Source organism: Gavia stellata, chromosome 12, assembly GCF_030936135.1.
Source record: "Gavia stellata isolate bGavSte3 chromosome 12, bGavSte3.hap2, whole genome shotgun sequence".
Taxonomy (NCBI): domain Eukaryota; kingdom Metazoa; phylum Chordata; class Aves; order Gaviiformes; family Gaviidae; genus Gavia; species Gavia stellata.
The window spans coordinates 20,215,503-20,233,760 of NC_082605.1; the positions used below are offsets into that span (position 1 = coordinate 20,215,503).

General features: G+C 44.0%; 1 protein-coding gene across 9 annotated transcripts in view; it reads right to left on the minus strand.

Moving 5' to 3' along the window:
* The window catches only part of FOXP1 (forkhead box P1), a 165,321-nt gene that overhangs the window by 13,864 nt on the left and 133,199 nt on the right, over positions 1–18,258 (minus strand). For 5 of the 9 annotated variants that reach the window (XM_059823387.1, XM_059823394.1, XM_059823388.1 and 2 more), the window contains 4 exons: positions 12,715–12,798; positions 3,891–4,092; positions 3,705–3,784; positions 2,947–3,048 (listed from right to left, as the gene is read on the minus strand). In XM_059823387.1, coding sequence (XP_059679370.1) covers positions 2,947–3,048; positions 3,705–3,784; positions 3,891–4,092; positions 12,715–12,798 — 468 coding nt within the window. The remainder of the gene's footprint in view (positions 1–2,946; positions 3,049–3,704; positions 3,785–3,890; positions 4,093–12,714; positions 12,799–18,258) is intronic. The other 4 variants (XM_059823389.1, XM_059823396.1, XM_059823392.1 and 1 more) reach the window with 1 other exon arrangement.

Consider the following 18,258-nt stretch of genomic DNA (forward strand, 5'->3'; position numbering starts at 1 on the left):
CTTTCTTCTATTCTTTTTTTTTTTTTTTTTTTTTTTGGTTCCCTCCCACCTCTCCCAGATTTCACTACTTTTGAAATTTTTGGCAAAAGCCCTGATTTTGAGGTGGAGGAAAAACATGCAAACGCCCCACACCTTATGGGCTAAAATCAGCCAGCTCAGCAACTGCTGGTGGGTGCCGCGCTAGCGCAACCCGACACAGGGCTGCCGGCCCACATCTGGGTAACTCCGGCAGTTTCCTGTGAAAATGGGAACACTGTCAAGTCTGGAGCAAAATGTAAAAATAATAATGCCATTTCCCCCAGTGAAAGCTGATCTTGTAGTTCATACAGCAGTTGATCAAACGCACAGAGCAAAGTTCAGCGAAGTGAGTCCTCGGAGTTTGTAAATAGTCTCTAAATACACGGCTGAGCAGAAATTTTTGTGTTGTTCTTTAAATAAATTTAATGCCGGAGAAATACTTCACAGTCTGTTCTTGTTCTCTTGAAGTCAATGAGCAACTGATGGTTAAGGCTGCTGGATCGGACTCTTGCTGAATATGTTGAGACAGACAAGTCGAGTATTTGCAAGATGTCCATGAAGTGCTGCCCTCGCTTTCTATTTTCCACGTGATCACATTTAAGGAATTCATGGCAGAAAAATATTTTGTTTCCCCTGACTCTGGATACTTGCTATCTACCAGTTATACGTGAACAATACCCCAAGGTTTCGGAGCCACACCTGCAGCTTGTGCCTCATGGCTGCGACTCAGTGCCAGCAAATTACTCCAAAAAATAAAAGCAAACAGACATTGCCTCTGACCTGTCAGAACCAGTTCACAGTGCTCCCCCAGCAATCAGCTTAACAGAAAAATTAGGAGCTATTATTGTAAGATTATATATTTACCTTGTTAAAAATATTTGTATGCAAGCCACTTTTGCAGCAAAATTACCCTGAACATGCTTGAATGTAGCAAATGAAAGGGTTTGTTATTTTAATAACTGCTCAGGCTCTGCTGTACTGCATTTTGGGAGAGAGGTTCATTTTTTCAAGGTCTTTATTCCTGCACTCTTCCGTGTTTTTGAAAGGGAGCTCAGGGAAGCTTGCCCACACCAAACCCTGACCCTCAACTTGGGGAACACTGACCCAAACGCCCCCTAAGCATTAGCTAAAGGTGAGCGCAAATCAGCACGTATATATTCAAATTATTCTGATTCTGCAATTAGCCCCTTGTGCATTGTTCTGTGCCCTATGGGCTTCCCCGCCATGCCAATCCGGAGCTGCATTTTCATCCCTGCTGTTCCTGAAGGCTGGCATACATCTGAGCAGTCTTCAGCACGAAAACCTCCGTTACTTCAAAGCAGTTGCCGATTTTGCTAGCGCTGGTGGAACTTGGGGTGAAGCTTCTCTTCCTGGGTAGGGGAAGCAGGACCTGGACACCTGCACAAGGTCAAGGTATCCAGGAGGGGTCTCTAAATGGTACCTGCCTTCCCAGGACACACCTTGCCCTTCTGCAAGCCCGAGGGTCTGCAGCTCAGCCTCTCTCCTCCTCCTCTGCAGAAGCACGTGGTTTTTGGGAGTCGATTTTAGGTGATGCACAAAGCTGATTCCTAAAACTAGCCTCGCAGGAGATAGGGCCAGGGCTGCCTACTGCCTTCTTCCACTCCCCCCTCCACTTCCCTTCCCTTCCCTGCTGGAATTAAATAGGATTTTTACTTTAGCACCCACACCTGCAGCTGCTGAAAAGTCCTACTGGAACCACTCCAGCAGCAAAAGACAGGCAGGTCTAATAGGATCTTAAATCAGGGAAAGTTAATTTCCTTTCTGGATAGTAAGGAAGCTGCAAAGTGAAACACTGCTCATGTTTTCCAACTGCAGTGAAGAATCAAAGCAGCAATCACAAGACTTTTCCTGAACCTAAGAGCTTCTAGACCAAGGTTGAAAATGTACAAAATCGCGCTGGGATCTGAATTAAAAGCAAAACATGCTACTAAAAACCAAGCTAAACTTCCAAGGACCATTTCTAGCTTCATCCTCTGAAGGAATTAATCCTAAATGCAGGCTGAGCCAGGAAAAACAGAAAGAGCTGATGAAACAGTGTGCATGGGACATATTCGTCCTACCTGGTCATTTGAGGTTGGTTGAGAGCAACAGAGTTCTCTATATTAAGAGAGGCTCAAAGTATGGCGGTGCAATTTTTACAGCAATACAAGGTCCTATTATTTGATTCATTAATTTGTAATTGCACTAGCTTCAGAAGCCAGTCTGGCTATTATCATAGTATATACAAGGCGAGGAGTATCCCCGAAATACAAAGTAAAATTAACTCCCCAGACCTCTTATCTAACGATATCTGAGATGGTTATGGTAGGAAATTGAAGTGCCAAATATCAAGTTTATTTTTCTTAAAGACAACTCTTATTATGGGGCTTGCTTCTTGCATATTATGTTCAATAAGCTTCTGCAGCGTGATTTAAAAAAAAAAAAAAGGAAGTTTCTAATGGATCTGTGTATGTAGTTGAGAGTCAATTGATTGAGGAAAGAAATCCACTTATCTATAGATCCTAGGAAAAAAAGTGGTTGTGATTACAGTCTGCATAACTAAAAAGACAAACAGTATATCTTCTACTGACACAATAACTTTACCTCCTTCTTTTTTTTTTTTTTCTAATACGTTCCAGCTGAAGGGCTTGAGTTCCACTGCTAGCAGCAACCACACAGAGGAACTCGTGGCATAAACACAGAACATAAAAGCCAATAATAGGGATTCAATTAGTGGTTTCCAAAGGCAGAAGAATTTTTCTGCCAAATATCAAATTGTTCCTGCAGATAAGGCACCCAGCGTGCGTCAAAACTGCCGATCCAAATTTTCGTCTCCGCGTGTCGTTCCAAATTGTTATGTCATCAGCAATGTCTATTCTGTACATGTCAGATATCAAAGGCAAGAGGCATAGGCGGGCTAAGGCTTACCTTCCACGTCGCTGCGTTGCGTCTGAAGTAAGCGAACATTCGCGTGAACCAGTTGTAGATTTCATTTAGTGTTAGCTGTTTTTCTGGAGATTCGAGGATGGCCTTGTGAAGCAAAGCGATTGCAAGATCAGTTATGAGCACACCAGTACAAAATACACTCGCAGTTTTACTTTACCAAATACAAAAAGGAAGGAAAGAAAGGAAGGAAGGAAGAAAGAAAGAAAGAAAGAAGATATTTGGAGCAAAAAATCCAAAGGAGGGTTTTCAGAATATGAACTAAGATTAATGGCTGTATTTAACAGTTCAATGGCAAAATTCAAAATGGAATTATCTAATTGTTTTGAGTTTTTATTTCTGTTTCCTTACAGAAATATTAATTTATTAGTCATTCATAAAGCAGAATCAAAGAGAAATGCAAAACATTTCACTAGCTGATTAAAGCTCAGTAATTATTTAGAGCTCAGATTAATTCTAGGGATCAGAGATTACTGTAGCTTGTGATAATTGACTTGCCATCTTTAAACAGGCTCATTTTCACTGTTGTGTGAAATGAATTTCCTAATAATCACATCGTATTGTAATACTTAATCAAAAGCAATTATGTTCTATATTGCAGTTCTAAAAACCCTTATAGTAAAGGTTTGAGCATTTGAGCACGCTTACATACCAAAGGTTTGAAAATCTATTTAATCCAGAGTGTGCACATATAGGGAGATATTTTTTTTCTAATCCAAATGCAAGTGTTTGGCTCAGCTTACCTGTCTAATTAAAGATGCATACGTGAATGGTGGTCTAACTTCTGCGTTCTTATAAAATTCTTGGTTCTGGGCAATATCTGCTAAATAAGAGCAGTTGTTCTGTTATCATCACAGCCTGCCGCTGCCGGGCTGCGGGCAACAGCAAGCTGCCCCACCAAAGGGGCTGCGCCACCAGAACCCCTTTACCTGAAGAAATGGGGACGTTGTATTTATCCGAGTACCGCCTCCGGATGGGTCCGACGTTGTGCATGCTCGTGGTAGTGATGACCGACGGTCCCTGCGTGACGGGAGTGATGGGCGCAGTCGGGGTGGTGGGAGTATGAGGTAAGCTCTGCGGTGACGCCTCGGATGCAGTCTTGGAAAGCGTGACGCTCGATACCAGATTCAGCTGCGGAGGGAAGGACGAGGATTTCATTACAAATGGCATTTCTGGCTAATTAAGGGCTGCGGAGAAAATTCTCGACAACGGAGTCTTCCCCAGTTCGAAGCAGACAACGCAGCCCGAGCGCTTGCTTCAGCACAAAGTGCTGTTGTAACATCTCCATTAGGAGCCAGTAAAGGGAAATAAGATATACATTTCCGAATAGATTTTAAAAAAGAAGAACGTAGCCCGCTGCCAGAACTACAAATAGCGGATTTTCATCTTAACCTTAAAACGAGATCTCAGACAGTACATAATCACTTTAATATTTTATTTTAGCTCCATTGTCTCACAATCTAAACCCCACACATCTCTTATTTCCATGCTATCATTATGCATGGCTTCTAATCAGTCTTCCTGGATATTTCATTGAAGGCATCAGGCTTAAAATAAAAGGCCAGACTTTCCTAGGGACGTACTAGGGACAAACGCAATCTCTCTCTTCAGCATTTGGGCTTCCCACCCCCCACCCCCCCGTTCATCCATTTTAAAAGCAAAGCCCGGAGTAGGTTAACACTGGAATAATTTAATTAATCACACCGCATGAAATACTGCAAGCATTCAGCCCAGCAGAAGTGGCACCACGCTTTTTTCTTCTCCTAGGGCGGAAGGCATCAGCGTTACCTGCACGAAGCCCAGCCCCGGACGAATGGCAGCTTGCCACAGCAGGCTGTAAAACACAACCGCCTCTGGGCTTGCGTATCAAACCCAGCTCCCGCTCAAGTGTTTTCGATACACAACCCTATTTATATAACCAGCATCCACATTCCTCCCCGACCCTTTCCTTTTGCCCTACAACGCCCTTTGAAAGACGATGCTCCGTCTCCATAGGTCACTCCTGCTGAAGTATTTTAAACAAACAATCCGATCTCTTAACGACAACATCAGAAAAGACGACTGGGAAAAGGGCTCTTTGACTACTTCCACATTTCCTTCCCTTAGGCGGTTTTGCGAATAATATTGGTGAAATCCTGACCCCATTGAAGTCGGTAGCAAAATTCCTACTGAATTTAACGGGGCCAGAATTTTACAACTTTTGTTCGTGATTAAAATTCCTTTTTGCTGGACATTAAACCTTTTCAGATGAAGGCAAGGCGCACTACTCAGCTATGCCCCCAAACATCTCATGTTTATCCATAAGGCACTGTATTCATTTTCCTTGTATGAAGGTAACCAGAGAAGAAAACTCCTATTAGAATCCCTCATATGAGTTAATAGCCACAAACCACGTTTCTTTCTAAAAATAAGAAGATTTATCCAAAACAAAGGTAGTGGAAAATAAAGGGCTGTAACGTTACAGAAAGGACACCGACACAAAAAGCCCATCACCCCCAGAAAGGGCACAGCTGAGCGACAGATAAATTGTGATCGCTTTTCCCTCCCGACGGTGAGAGGGAGGAAGCCGAGGGAAGCCCCAGCCACCAACGCCCGGCGCTGCACGACTGCAACAGTGCCCCGGCAGCTCAGGCACTGCTCCCAGGAAAGGAGGTGGTGAGCCGCTGACCCACAGACACCCATCTTTCCGTGCAGGTGCTCACAAACGGTGCTTCGCCTTCCAGCGGGAAATACTTAACACTTTGCGGCAAGGACGGAGAGTGCAAACCCAGCGAGGGATCGTGAAATGGGGGTATTGATTTCCCAGAGACTCCCGCGCCGGTGCGTACCGCTAAGTGCAACCTGTTCAAACCCCCATGGCGCCGGGCGCTGCCGCCACATGCCGCCGCCGAGAGCCCGGTCCGTTTGTTGACTGGCGTGATTTAAGGACAGCAACCAGGGACATGTATATAGTAATGTCTCCCTGTTATCCATCTATCCATCTATTACATATGATAAAAGGACCAGTGACGATAATAACAGTACAACTGACAGGTCTCACCATGAAATTAAACCTACTGTATTTTAGCTCAGTTTCTAAATGGACATTTTAACAGTCCGATAACCGTGAGCAAATCTGCATCAATTTTAAGCGCCCATCTCCAGCGCGGGCTCGGCAGCCGGGCCCTGCTGTTGGAAAGATCGCTGCTCATGCTTCATCATTATGGCTCCAACTCCTCCATTTCAAAGGAGTCCCCTTCCTTTTTTAGTGTGTTAAAACTTAACATTTAATCTGTTTCTACTAGGGAACTGCGAGAGAGGATCCGCAAAGATCAGCGTTGCCTGCTTGAAGAATCTGAACCGAGTTAAATTTCTTCAGGCTTTTCAGCGTAGGTAGCGACTAGGAATAAACACAGAAGAGGACGAGCAAAGGGGGGGGCTTTAACAGGCTTGACAAATGACACTGTGATTCACACCCACTGCTGGGCTGCCACTAATAAGCTACAGAGGAAGCAGCCAATCTCAGCTAATTACCAGATAAAATTGTATTGTAAGGACTCTAATTAGGAGATGCTTATGGAGGTGATCTAATGATTAAACGCTGCATCCGAGTGACCCCACCATCAATGTGCAGTGGTGCAAGATGTCACCGGAATATTTTGTAGAAACAGTAATTTTATTTCAAGGAGGGGAGGCAGTAATATTTGTAATAATGGCTATGAGGTAAACTAATTAAAAGACAGTTCCTAAAGGAAGACTGTGGCTTTGAGCAGCTGTGGCCGTTCCAAAACAAAGTGCCAAATCTCAACAGAGGAGCTGCAGTCAAGTGGAAAATTTCTGCCTGACCTCTGCTCTCGCTATTAATTTGCAGGAAAACTAATGACACATATACATATTCCCACAAAATTGTTCTAATTGCTAATTTGCCAAAGGAGCCCAGTTTCCAAATTAAACATGACTGCAGTCTGTGAGGAAAGAGAGAACAAAAAGCTGGAACGCAGCGAGTCTGCTGCGTTTCACCTCCAACAACCATTTGTGAGCCTGAACCAACAAGTTAATGAAACACGACCTTCTCGATCGCTAGCGAAGTTTTTTCCTTTTTCTGTGTTTTATTTGATGACACCCTCTCTTCTTCCAGCCGGGGTCCGATCCCTGCCGATGCCGTTACCAAAACGCAAGCTAGGGTAAGGGAGGAGAGGGCTGCGCTGCCGCCGCAGACCTTCACTGCTGCTTTCTTTGTTGCATCTATAGCGCGAAGGCTGAAAAATCGGTTGTGAATTAGAGCAGAATAACAAATTATGAATGGTGTTGGTTTTGTTGCCATCTTGAAATATTCATCTGAATGGTAAACTATTAAATCTTAATACCGGCGTCAATTAGAAAGGCGAAAGCGCCCCTGGATGATTGTGCAGGGCAGAGATCAGGAAGGGACCGGGCTGGGAGGGTTTCTTTTCCTGATGGAAACTCGACACGGTTTCTCCCCGTTCCCATTTTCTATTTAAAAACAAGTTACTATGATTAGAAAAGTTGTTTGCGCTGGTATTTTGTACACAGCCTGTTTCCCACATACTGTAATTTTTTGGATGAGGTATCATTGCTGTCAGAGGGGAGGGAGCCTCAGTCACAGAGTTAGCACTTTAACGAGCAAGAACTCTTGCACTGCAATAAGGCACAACGCCGAGCACCCTCCAAGTATGGTGGACAATACAGCCCTTGCACCAAAGAGTTCAATGTTTTTGTAATGTTTGTACTAGGGAGGTGGGAGAGAGGATTTCCTCCAGCCTTAAAAAGACCCCACCAACAAAACTCCCCCTAAAAACAAGAAGGGGAAAAACAACCCAACAGAAGAACCATCAAACCCCACAAGTTTTAGGTCCTAAAATTCCGCAAATTCAATCACTGAACCTTGTTGGGTGCTTTGGTCAGTTTTGTTCCTTGAGAACATTTTCTCATACTGTTTCAACTTAATCATAAATGCCGTAATTGTTTCAGCCCTCAATATCCTGCTTAGGGTTTTAGTATTAACCTTCCCTTTCAAGAAATAGTTGTGTCTTCCTATTAAAGGTGAAGACTGAGTCATTTTCTTTTTTTTTCTTTAGACATAAACAAGGCAGAGAGGTAACCCTCTCCTTCAGCCCATAAAATAGATTTCCAGTAAGCGGCTCTCCCACTAGGGCTAAGTGATTTCTTTTTGTGTAAACATTTTACATGACAATAGCGGCTGCACATAAAAAGAACCCTCTGAAACTCTTTTAAAAGAAAAAAAGAAAAAAAAAATATATACTTCTAAGTGTCACGGTGGGGCCATACCCACTGGTGCAGGGCAGGGACCCCTCCGCGATGGATGCTGCCGCTCTGGTCCCACCTGGGGTTGAGGATTTATCTGCACTGAGTTCCTGGGACTGAAACGCTCTGGAGCGGAGACTCCTTTTCTTGACGCCGAGGGTGGGAGAGAAAGCTAAAGCTGGGCCTAAAACTTTGTTAAATGCTGTCTCTTCCTCTCCCGTTTCAGCCTGGATGCATTAGTGTATTAGATGCAGAGCCTGGCAGGCAGCAATCACTTAGCAGGTGTTGTTATTGGCAGGAATACTAAGGAAACTGAAGCTGAGGAGTGAGACTTAATGAAAACCAGTATATAAAAACAGCTTTTGTTGTGCTTGACAATCTCTCTTTATTGCTGCGTATCATTATTTTTTCAAACTATAAAGTACGGTTACAGCAGCTAAAATGCTCAGTCACTACCTCAACAGTTAAAAGACTATTTTTTTTTTTAATGCTTTGTTATTACAGTTGCTAAAAACAGTATTTCAAAACAATCGTAACTGCTATGGTTAGGGTGAAAAAATACATTAAAAGAAGGGATATCTAACAGTGCATTTTATTGAAAGTGCCAAAAGTTTCTTTAAAAGTTTTCTGTTTATTTTTAAAAGATGGATATAGCACCTAGGATGCACAATTACTTGTTGGTTGATGCTTTTTCCTTTTCCTTCCCTTCCTATGAACTTTGACAGAAGTTAATCCCCCACATTTCCATTTCAACCTATTATGCTGCTCACTAACACCAATGAAAATAGCACGTAAGGGAAGGTATCTCAATAGCAAAACTCTTGAGAAACTGTTGTTCTGGCTTTTGTGTTGTGGGTCTTTTTTTTTTTTAATCTTGAAAAAAAATTCACCTTACAAAGATACCTCACAGCGTATTCCGTCACAGCTAGCTTTGTTCTCACTTTATTCAGGCCCTTTAGTCTCACCAAAACAACACATGTAGCAGCAATAGGAACAACTTTGCGTGCTCCAAGCGTTAAGTCGTGAGATACTCGAATTTTCTTTTAAAGCGCTGCACTTTTGGGCATTTTCATTATCAAGTTGGACATTTTTAAAGGTGGCACTGAGCACTGCCCCAGCTCCTGATGTGCCCTTCCTCCCCAGCCACCCTCCTGTCTGCCCAGGAGCCGGGGAAGAGCTGCCCGTTGCAGAATGCCAGACATGAACAGCGACCTCCCTGCATTCGTACCTGCCTGCCAATGATTTAGGCCATCCACCGCTACACTACGTAAGAACGCGCTTAAATCTGATGAGCTTTAATAGGACTAAAGAGCTTTATTGAACAGATGTCTTGGTGGACTGGTGGGTGTAGGGAAATGCACAGGCCACTCCACCGCCCTTCCCAAGGTCAAAATTACTGCAAGGACCTAAAGCCACCCGAAGGTAGGGATGTGATGGATGGATGTGACTAGACTGGACAAGCAACCCTTCCCTGAAGCTGGGCGAGTTTTGAATTGATGCACAAGCACCAAGAACCTGGCTGTGGTCCCACTGGTCCAAACTGGTCCAAAACCACCCACTCAGCTACTGCCTGAAGCCCAAAAGGGAAAGATGGTACCAATGGTCAGTGTGGATTACAAGTGGCACGTGGTTAACACAGATGCTCAGTCACCAATTTTATCTACCAGTAACAAAATAGTTTAAAAACAAGCATTAAGATCCTTTAAGCAGAATAAAAACATTTCCTCAGTCATGAAAAGCCTGTAATTTTAAATCCCAACTCACTGCTATGTTTGGATTCGCAACCACTCTTCCCTTTAAAATCACCGATGTACCGTAATATATTAATTCTAACACACACCTTGCATTAGTCATGTTGGCAAAAAAAAAATTAATTACTGGATGTAAAGAATACTTTGCACTGCAATAATGGTCATCAGATCTCTTTACCAAAGTCCTATCCCACTGAGTTAAAAGGACTAGGGTCTAGCACCGTCTATGCAATGCCTGTGTATTTTTTTCACTAGGAAAGCGCAATTTATGCAAAACACTATACTTCTACATTTTATAATTAATTTTCAAATGCTTCACCTATACATATTTTAATAATTTCTGATTTATCAGATGGTATCTATAATAAATTTTTCTATATTTCAATAAATGAAAAGAAGGCAGTTTCAATCCAACAACAGAGTGCCACACAATATAGGCCTGTCAGGCACCAATTTTTACTTCTAACATGTAAGTTAAAGGATAAGGAATTTATAATGCTGCCTGTGAACGAAACCACTTTTCATACACAAATGTGATCTTTTTTTTTCCAAAGGGTAATACAACAGTACATTTACATAAACTAATCCAAACAATCTATGTATTTGACAATGGCAAACCTCACACAGACTGCCTATTGTTGGTTTACATCTTGGAGTTCTTTATGTTGGCTTGTAACACTGCTCTAGCTGTCAAAGGTTTGACTTGGACTCTAAATAAATGGTTATAGAAGTGCTGTGCAGCGATATTGGACTTCTTTGCAAAAGAAAACCTGCTGTGTATGAATTCAAAAGCTATTAATTTTTCAGTCAAAAATATTCATGCCTATTTCTTTTAATAAAGAAACACTGTGCTGAGCAACTGAGAGATAATGTTGACTAGTGGTACAGAATTTTCAATAGAGCAGTTAAAAATAAATTTAGTAGGAGGTCCCCAACAAAGCTATAATTTTCCAGAATGTAAAACATTTTTAATACTAATCAAGACAGCCCTTTCCCCCTGCGTTCACTTTCACATCCCCCCCCTTTTTTTTTCCGCTGCTTTTCCCTGTTTATTAGCTGTTAACACTAATCTTCATGGCGACACCGCCTGGTATCTCCGCAGCCTACAACACCCGCGAAAGCTTCCTGCCCTCCGCGGCTGAGCATCGATCACGAGCTGCCTTGCCGAACGCTGCTCGCCTTCTTATGATTTCCTCCCTTTAGTTTTTAATCCTTCCTCCTGAGGGGCACCGCTGTTATGAAAGGCCTCAAGGCAGAGTGCTTTGAGACTCCCAGATTATTCCGCTGTTTTAATTTTTAATCCAGTAAGAGCTATAGAAACCAAACCTCCTCCCCATTCTGTTGGGTCTACATACTTTGCCAACAATGTGCCGAAGCATTTGCATTCAGGCCGAGATGGATGCGAGGAACTAGAAGAATGCTATTTTTATAGACGCCATAAGTAGTTTCTACTCTAGAGGGCTGGTATCCACTGGATCAAGCAATTTTCAGCACCGCAACAGCTTAAATGGAAGAGTTTATACCTACCACTCAACTCTCTCCAAGAAGGCCCTGAAATTTCCCGTTGACTTTGACATCTGCTCCAGTGCTGCCGAATAGCCTGCAATTTTCTGTCTAGTAGCCTTCCTATGCACTTCTGCAGCCACTTCTTTCCAACTACACGGAAACTGAGAAATCCTTTTCTAGCAAAAATGGGTGCGCAAAGTGTTTAATGATTTTATGTTCTCTATATCTGTAATGTGTTCTGTTTCAGACATTAATTTTGTCTACCAACTGCATCTTGGCAGGCTACCATATTTGCTGGGTTAATAGTCTGACTCCTTTTTATTTCTATCACCATAAATCACACATATAAGGGTGTGTGTTTGCTTTATTTATAGAAAAAAAATCAGTCAAAACAGATAAACCAATACTTTGTCATTATGCTGCATCATTGCATATTGATTAAAATTGCTAGTACTAACTATAGATTGTCAACGCTCAATTAATTTTCACACAATGACTCAAAGCAAAATCAAATAAAGCCAGTGTACCTTTAAATCTTACAAATCTTAAAATCAAGAAGCAAAGCACTCTCTCCATTTTGAATAGTCACTGGAAGCTCCGAGGAACATTTTCAGTGTGAAGAGGTTGGGAGAAAACAACAGCTGAAGAAAAGTCATTTTGGTCAGGGAATGAGATGGTGGATTTGCCTGGGTTTGGGGGTTTTCTTGGGCTGCAAAGCCGCTTGCTTCTCCCACCCCCCCTTCTTTAAAGGGCAGTCTGGGGTGGAGAAGGTTTCCCTTCTCAGTTTCAACAGTGTAAAACCTGATACTGGGTAACCGCGATTATCATCAAAACGTGCAGCTAGAGTCTCTTCTACTGTAAATGTCTGTCAGACGGGGAGAAAGCAAAATAAATATACTAAATATAATTTAATTACATCTCCTTCCTAACGCTTCCTAAGATTTCATGCAAGTTGGACTGATGCAAAGCGACTTACAGGCTAGTACGTGAGGCCAGAAAAAGGCCCAACGCATCAGCTTTAGAGCAAAACTTCTTTCAAACTCCCCAAAGGGAGGGGGACGATGAAACCCGGGTGCCCGTGGCGGTGCCTCCTGCAAAGCGGCGCTTTGCATCTCCTCACCGCGACCGGCTCCGAAGCGGGCCACGCTGCGCATCACACACTCCGGTGGGGAACAGGAAAGAGAGGTTTGTTGTGAGGTTTTGCTTGCTTTCGGCACAGTTCGGTACTTACGGGCTGAGGGGTGGCTTTTGGTTCGGTTGACTTCACATGCAGGTGTGTCATCATGGCTTGCAGGCGCTCTTTATCTTTTGCAAGCTGAAAGAGGGGAAAAAAATAGCTTCTGTTACTCATACGAATAAAACCCAGCCTCTGCTTATTCCTAATTAAACAGCTGGCACCGAGGCATGACACAGAAGAGTTTTATTGCTGAGTAGTTTGGAAATTGTATATGGTCTATTCGTGAGGTAAAGCTAACGCGTGGTGCTGGGTGTCACTATTTCCCAAAGCAAAATGCATTAGCCCTCGAGTGAGAAGAGCTAGACCTGCCGGCACCAAGAGCTTCACTCTAGCCCTGACAGCTAAAAGACAACAGTGAATCATGTTTATTAACCAGCCCCACTCCAGCTCAGGAGGTGCAGCAGAAAGCAAGCAAGGCAGCTGCTCTGAGATGCGTCTGCCTCCTTTCAGACCGGAGAACAAGCGGCACAAATGGACCGTGGCTTTTACGTCACATACAGGCTTTGCGGCACGTGCAGCGAGCGCAGAGACAGCGATGGTTAAACCACATGAGACACCTCCGCGGGGCACGGCGGGCGGCCTCGCCTCTGGAAAACGCCCTGCTTTTAGGTGGGAGGGTGGCACAGCCCCTTGGCGGGTCCCCCCGGGCAGCCAGGCTGGGAACCTGAGCTGGGGCACCCTGAGCGTGGGGCAGGAGCAGCAGCGCGAGTTGCCAGCATCCCTTCGGCGTACGCCTGAGGGCAGCAGGGTGGAAAAGGCTAGCGGCATCAGGAACTGGCCCAGAGCCCTCATCTCAGGGCACCCAATGCCACAGGACCCAGGCTGTCACCCCTTCTCATTGGTCACACCATGCCCAAGAGCTGGGGCAAAGCTCCTGCTCTGGCTGTCTCTTGCATTTTTTGGTTGAGATCTGCACCAGGCCACAGCTGGTGTCTCGGGATCACACCATACGCATCCTTGTCCAGGACAGCTTCCCAATGCACTGGACAGATGCTAAATCTCATTGGTTTTGGAAAGAAGAAATTTTTTATATGTGCGAATAGGACTTTTTCCAGCTGCTCTTCAAAAAAAATACAGTGGAAAGATATTAAGAAATAATACTAATGAAAAAGGGTTGTTATTAACCTACATGCCCAACAGAAAGGCTCCTGTTTCCAGCAGGACTTGGATCAGGTTCTTATAAATGACAATTTTTGCCGAGTTGAGTTTTTGCTTTAGACAAGCCAGATTCCTGGTGCCAAGAGGAGAACTGTGCTCGCATTCCAGCAAAACTTTAAACAACCTGCCCACCTTATCACTGTCATCTGTTTGTAGCAGTGAAGTTGGGCTAAGCGTATACAAAAAAAAGACTCGGTCATAAATCCCCATTCATAACCTTACAGTCAAGGTTGTCTTGCTCTTCGCAAGGCGAGGGGTTTCCGACCGTGCCAGAAAGGCGTCGTGATGGGATAAAACTTGGCACGTGGGTTTCCAAGACGGGAATTAAATAAAGGAAAAAATGGTGTCACCACTGTGTGCTCTGGAAGTGCAAAAGCAAAAATCACTGGGCTTTTCAAACGGCTGCTCTTTTCCTGGTCAAAAATCCCAACGGCAAGAGAGAAAACCTGACACCTACAGCAGATCTCCCACAATCTCATCACCAGATCTGCGCTGGACTTCACAGAAGAGCCGAAGGGCAGCAACGGGCTCTTCTTATCGTAGTGCTGCAGCAGAAACTTCTCCCTCTGAGAGTCCTCTGAGGACCTCTTCAGAGAAAGGAGAGGTCTCACCCCTCAGCTGCCGTGCTTCGCACAAAACAAATTAAAACTGAGAAAGAGTCGTACTCTCAGCACAGCTCTGTTGTGCAATCTCTCATTCGTAGCAGTCGCTGGGCACACGGGCTGCTTGGCGGGGGTCATCTGTGCATTAAGTTTTGGTCTGCAGGCTACTGCAGAAGAACAACATCTTCTAGCCAAAATAAATAAAAGGCAGGCACCTGAAAGCTTCCTGCCTGCACCAGCGCGGCGGCGGGAGGGAAAGGCACCCGGGCAGCATGGGGCGCACCCTGAGGCGCTTCCTCCGGGCCCCCTCGGTGAAACGGAGCGGTGCAGCTCCCTCCGAACGGCCGGGGTCCGTGTTTGTAGTGTTTTCACTCATCTTAGCAATGCTTTTAACGCCGTTTCTGGTGGGTAGAGGTTATTAAAGATCCTCTCGACATTTCAGGCAGACACACGCTAGCATTTTGTCATAGTCTAGGAATTCAAACACTCACCCAGTTAGGCAGGAGTTTAAATTATGAAAAATAGAGGTCTCTCAGTTTCAAAGCACTGAAGAGAAGTAAAAAAATCTGAAGAATTTCTTTAAACTGTTTTTCCCTTAGGTCAGGAAGCAGTAGTGATATAAAACTAGAATGTCACTAGTAGCCCCTCCGGTCAGTGGGGTCACGCAAAAGAGGCCGCGAGGGCTTGCTCGGCCACCGATGGGAGCAAATTCTGACTGGTGGTGCTCACTGGAGTGCAGATGGTCCAGAAATGGGGATTATTAGTAGACATGCAGGAAAATGCTCTTGATCTACTGACAGTGTTCCTGGGCAAGGACTGTTCTGCCATGTACAAAAGGATCTGCTCTGTACAGGGGGGTCTGAGGACTATAACACAGTCCCCTCTGAAGCCTCATTCTTTTTTCCTATATCCATTTGGAAAGCTTGGCATGGTGGGAGTTTTCAGATGGCCACCCGTTTCTTGACAATAAGCCTGATTTTGTGCGGTCTCCCTCACCTCTGTGGGGTACAACCACGATGTAGGTGCCTAATGGTGGTTCAACAGAAAACACATGCAGAGCAAGGTAAATGCTTTGCAAACGTGGACACCAGGACACATGCCTTGCCCCGGAGAGGTTAAATCCTAAAACTACACAGGTAGGAAAGGCAGGAGAGGGAAGGCACAGAAAGCGCAGGCCAGGAGGGGCTCAAGGCGAGGGGGCAGCAGGGGAGTCTGGCGACCAAGGAGCAAGAGAGAAGGCATGGGGCACAGATGATGGAGAAACGGCACAGGAGGAAAACCAGACAGAAAATAATGGCAAGGAGCAGGAACGTGAAAATGGAAACCCAGCAAGGGCATTCAACAGGAGCAACATGGCCACATCAACAGGAAGGGGAGATCGCTTCAGCAGCAGGGTTTTGGACAGACCGAGGACAAAGGCGAAGGAAGCCAGTCATGGGCAATGCAAGAGACAACCAAGACGCAGCCTCTTCCCTCCCGTTACGTGCCTAGGCAGGCTGTGCACTAGACAGGTTTAGGATCCACTTTTCAAGAGTGTCAATGGATATTTTAGGAAAACAGGCTGAAGCAGTGTTTTCACTACACTGAAAATGGCCGGCTGTCTTCATTTTTTCCCATTAGGAGATACTTTTTTAAACTTAATCAAAGCCTTGTTGCTGTCCTGAGATGTTTTTCCACTCAAAGGTGGTGCTGCAAAATGGATGTCCTATTCCAGCTAAGAACTAGCTAAGGATAGGAATATCTTCCTGTGTTTGTGTTTTACCCAGCAGCCCAATTCTCACTATTTATAATGGCAACAAACGATCATGTCAAGATGGTTTAAACAAAGTGAAATATGAGAAGATCTCTACCTTGTCTGTGATATTTTAAGTATGTTTATGATGGAAATGCTGAGACCAAAAGCTTCGAGATACTTCTGCAAAGGGGCATTTGCAATCAAACACTAAACAGATCTGACCTGTTTTTTTCAAAAAGTTCAATTAAAAATTACTTTCTTTAAAAGGCATTACACTTATCTCTGTCTACAACACTGGTGAAACCATTGTGTGTGAAATAAACAAGAGCAAAAAGAAAACCAGAAAGGTTTGCATTTGGGTCCATCGCACTCAACTCCTGAAGTGCATCCCTCAGGTGGAATGACTTTGTTAAATTCTACCCCTGTCGTGATGGGGCGGTACATGCATGAAACAGTGCGGCATTTAGATCTTGCCATGGTGCTGGACCCTGAACGGCACGCGATACTTCATGGCTCCACTGGAAGGCAAAGCTTCTCGTCGGTGCTGAGCCCTGCGGGTCAAGTGAGAAAGGCTATGGGTCCCTCTTCTATCTAGCTCACAAAACTCAAACACTGTTGGCCACAGGGCTTGTTGTCGCCACTCTGTTGGTAACTGCTCCACTGCGGGAGTATTGGCTCAATGGTCTTAGTCCAACTGCTCGTGCTACGACACGTCGGGCGCTGAAGACCATGTCATTGAAAACTCTGCTATTGGGCCAGACTGTTGTTTTATTATGGTTCTGTGCAAAAACAGGTCACAGCCAGACAAACTAGGTACCGGAGGACAAATTCTCGTACATATTTAGGCAGATTGTTTTGGTTTTATTTTTTTTTTTAAAGTATCAGAGGACTCTGATACACAGGATGAAAGGAGAAGGAGAAGAGGGGAGTTACAGGTGCATTTCAGAAGCGGGACCACCCTCCTCCTCCACCTATCCTTGCTGGCCAATGCATATCAACATCCCTGTCTAAATTAAGCCTCCAGTACATCCCATCTACTGTGCTGGTATGACTGTTAAAAACAAATCCAGAACTTTTTGGCCTTCACACCACTTTGAAATTACGTTCTTGTCTTGGGGACCTTATGCTGCCTTCCCATCCAACGACTCTAAGCTAAGAGGTATTCCCCAGCACTACACGGGTGCGAAGCACTACACTGTTAGTCACTTAGAACAATTAGTAGAATGCACCGCTGATAAATCTTTCAAAAATACTGTCAAGGGCTTATGGAGAGGTGGTAACCAAGTCTCATCTCTGTCCTGTCCAACTGTTAACATAGGGCATCCTCCTGTAATTCCAGGCATAGCCATTCCCAGTGACTGCAGGAGAGAAGGATTAGTGCTTTTCAAGCTGACTGTAACTGAAGAATCTAGATTTACCTTCAGCCTGAGTATTACTGCATCTTGGTAAAAGATTATCTCATAACTCAGTTTACCAGGAAGACTGTAGATTTATTTTTTTTTTCCCCTAATTCCCGAGAAACTTGTTAAAATAACAGACCATTTCTCATAACATTTTCTGCAAGACTCTGATATTTTATGACTTGTAGTTTGATTTTTATAAAACTTGTATTAAAATAGTTTATGTTGCTTCAGCTAATAGTGAAAGAGTGTCATGACCAGCGTGTTCCTGAAAGTAAAATTTGGGAAATATCTATGAAAGCAAAAGGGTAATTTGTAAGATAAGAAGATAAAAGGCATTTTTTTAAATGCTTATCTTGAAAAGTAACAACAAGAAGTTTAAGTGTGTTTTTGCTGATTTTTCTCTCCAACTATTTGAAGCTATAAATGACTTAACTCAGTAAAATTCCAAATGTAATTATCTTCTGTACTTAGCCCAAGGCTTTCCATATATCTCTACACTGCTGTCTTGCATACAAAATAGGTTTTTCAATAGCTGGTAACTATATAATGTACAACATTGTTTTAATTTCCCCTTCTTTGCTAACCTCTTGCCTACACACAGACACACTGTCAAAGCCGCCCAGCCAGAGCAGCGAGGTGC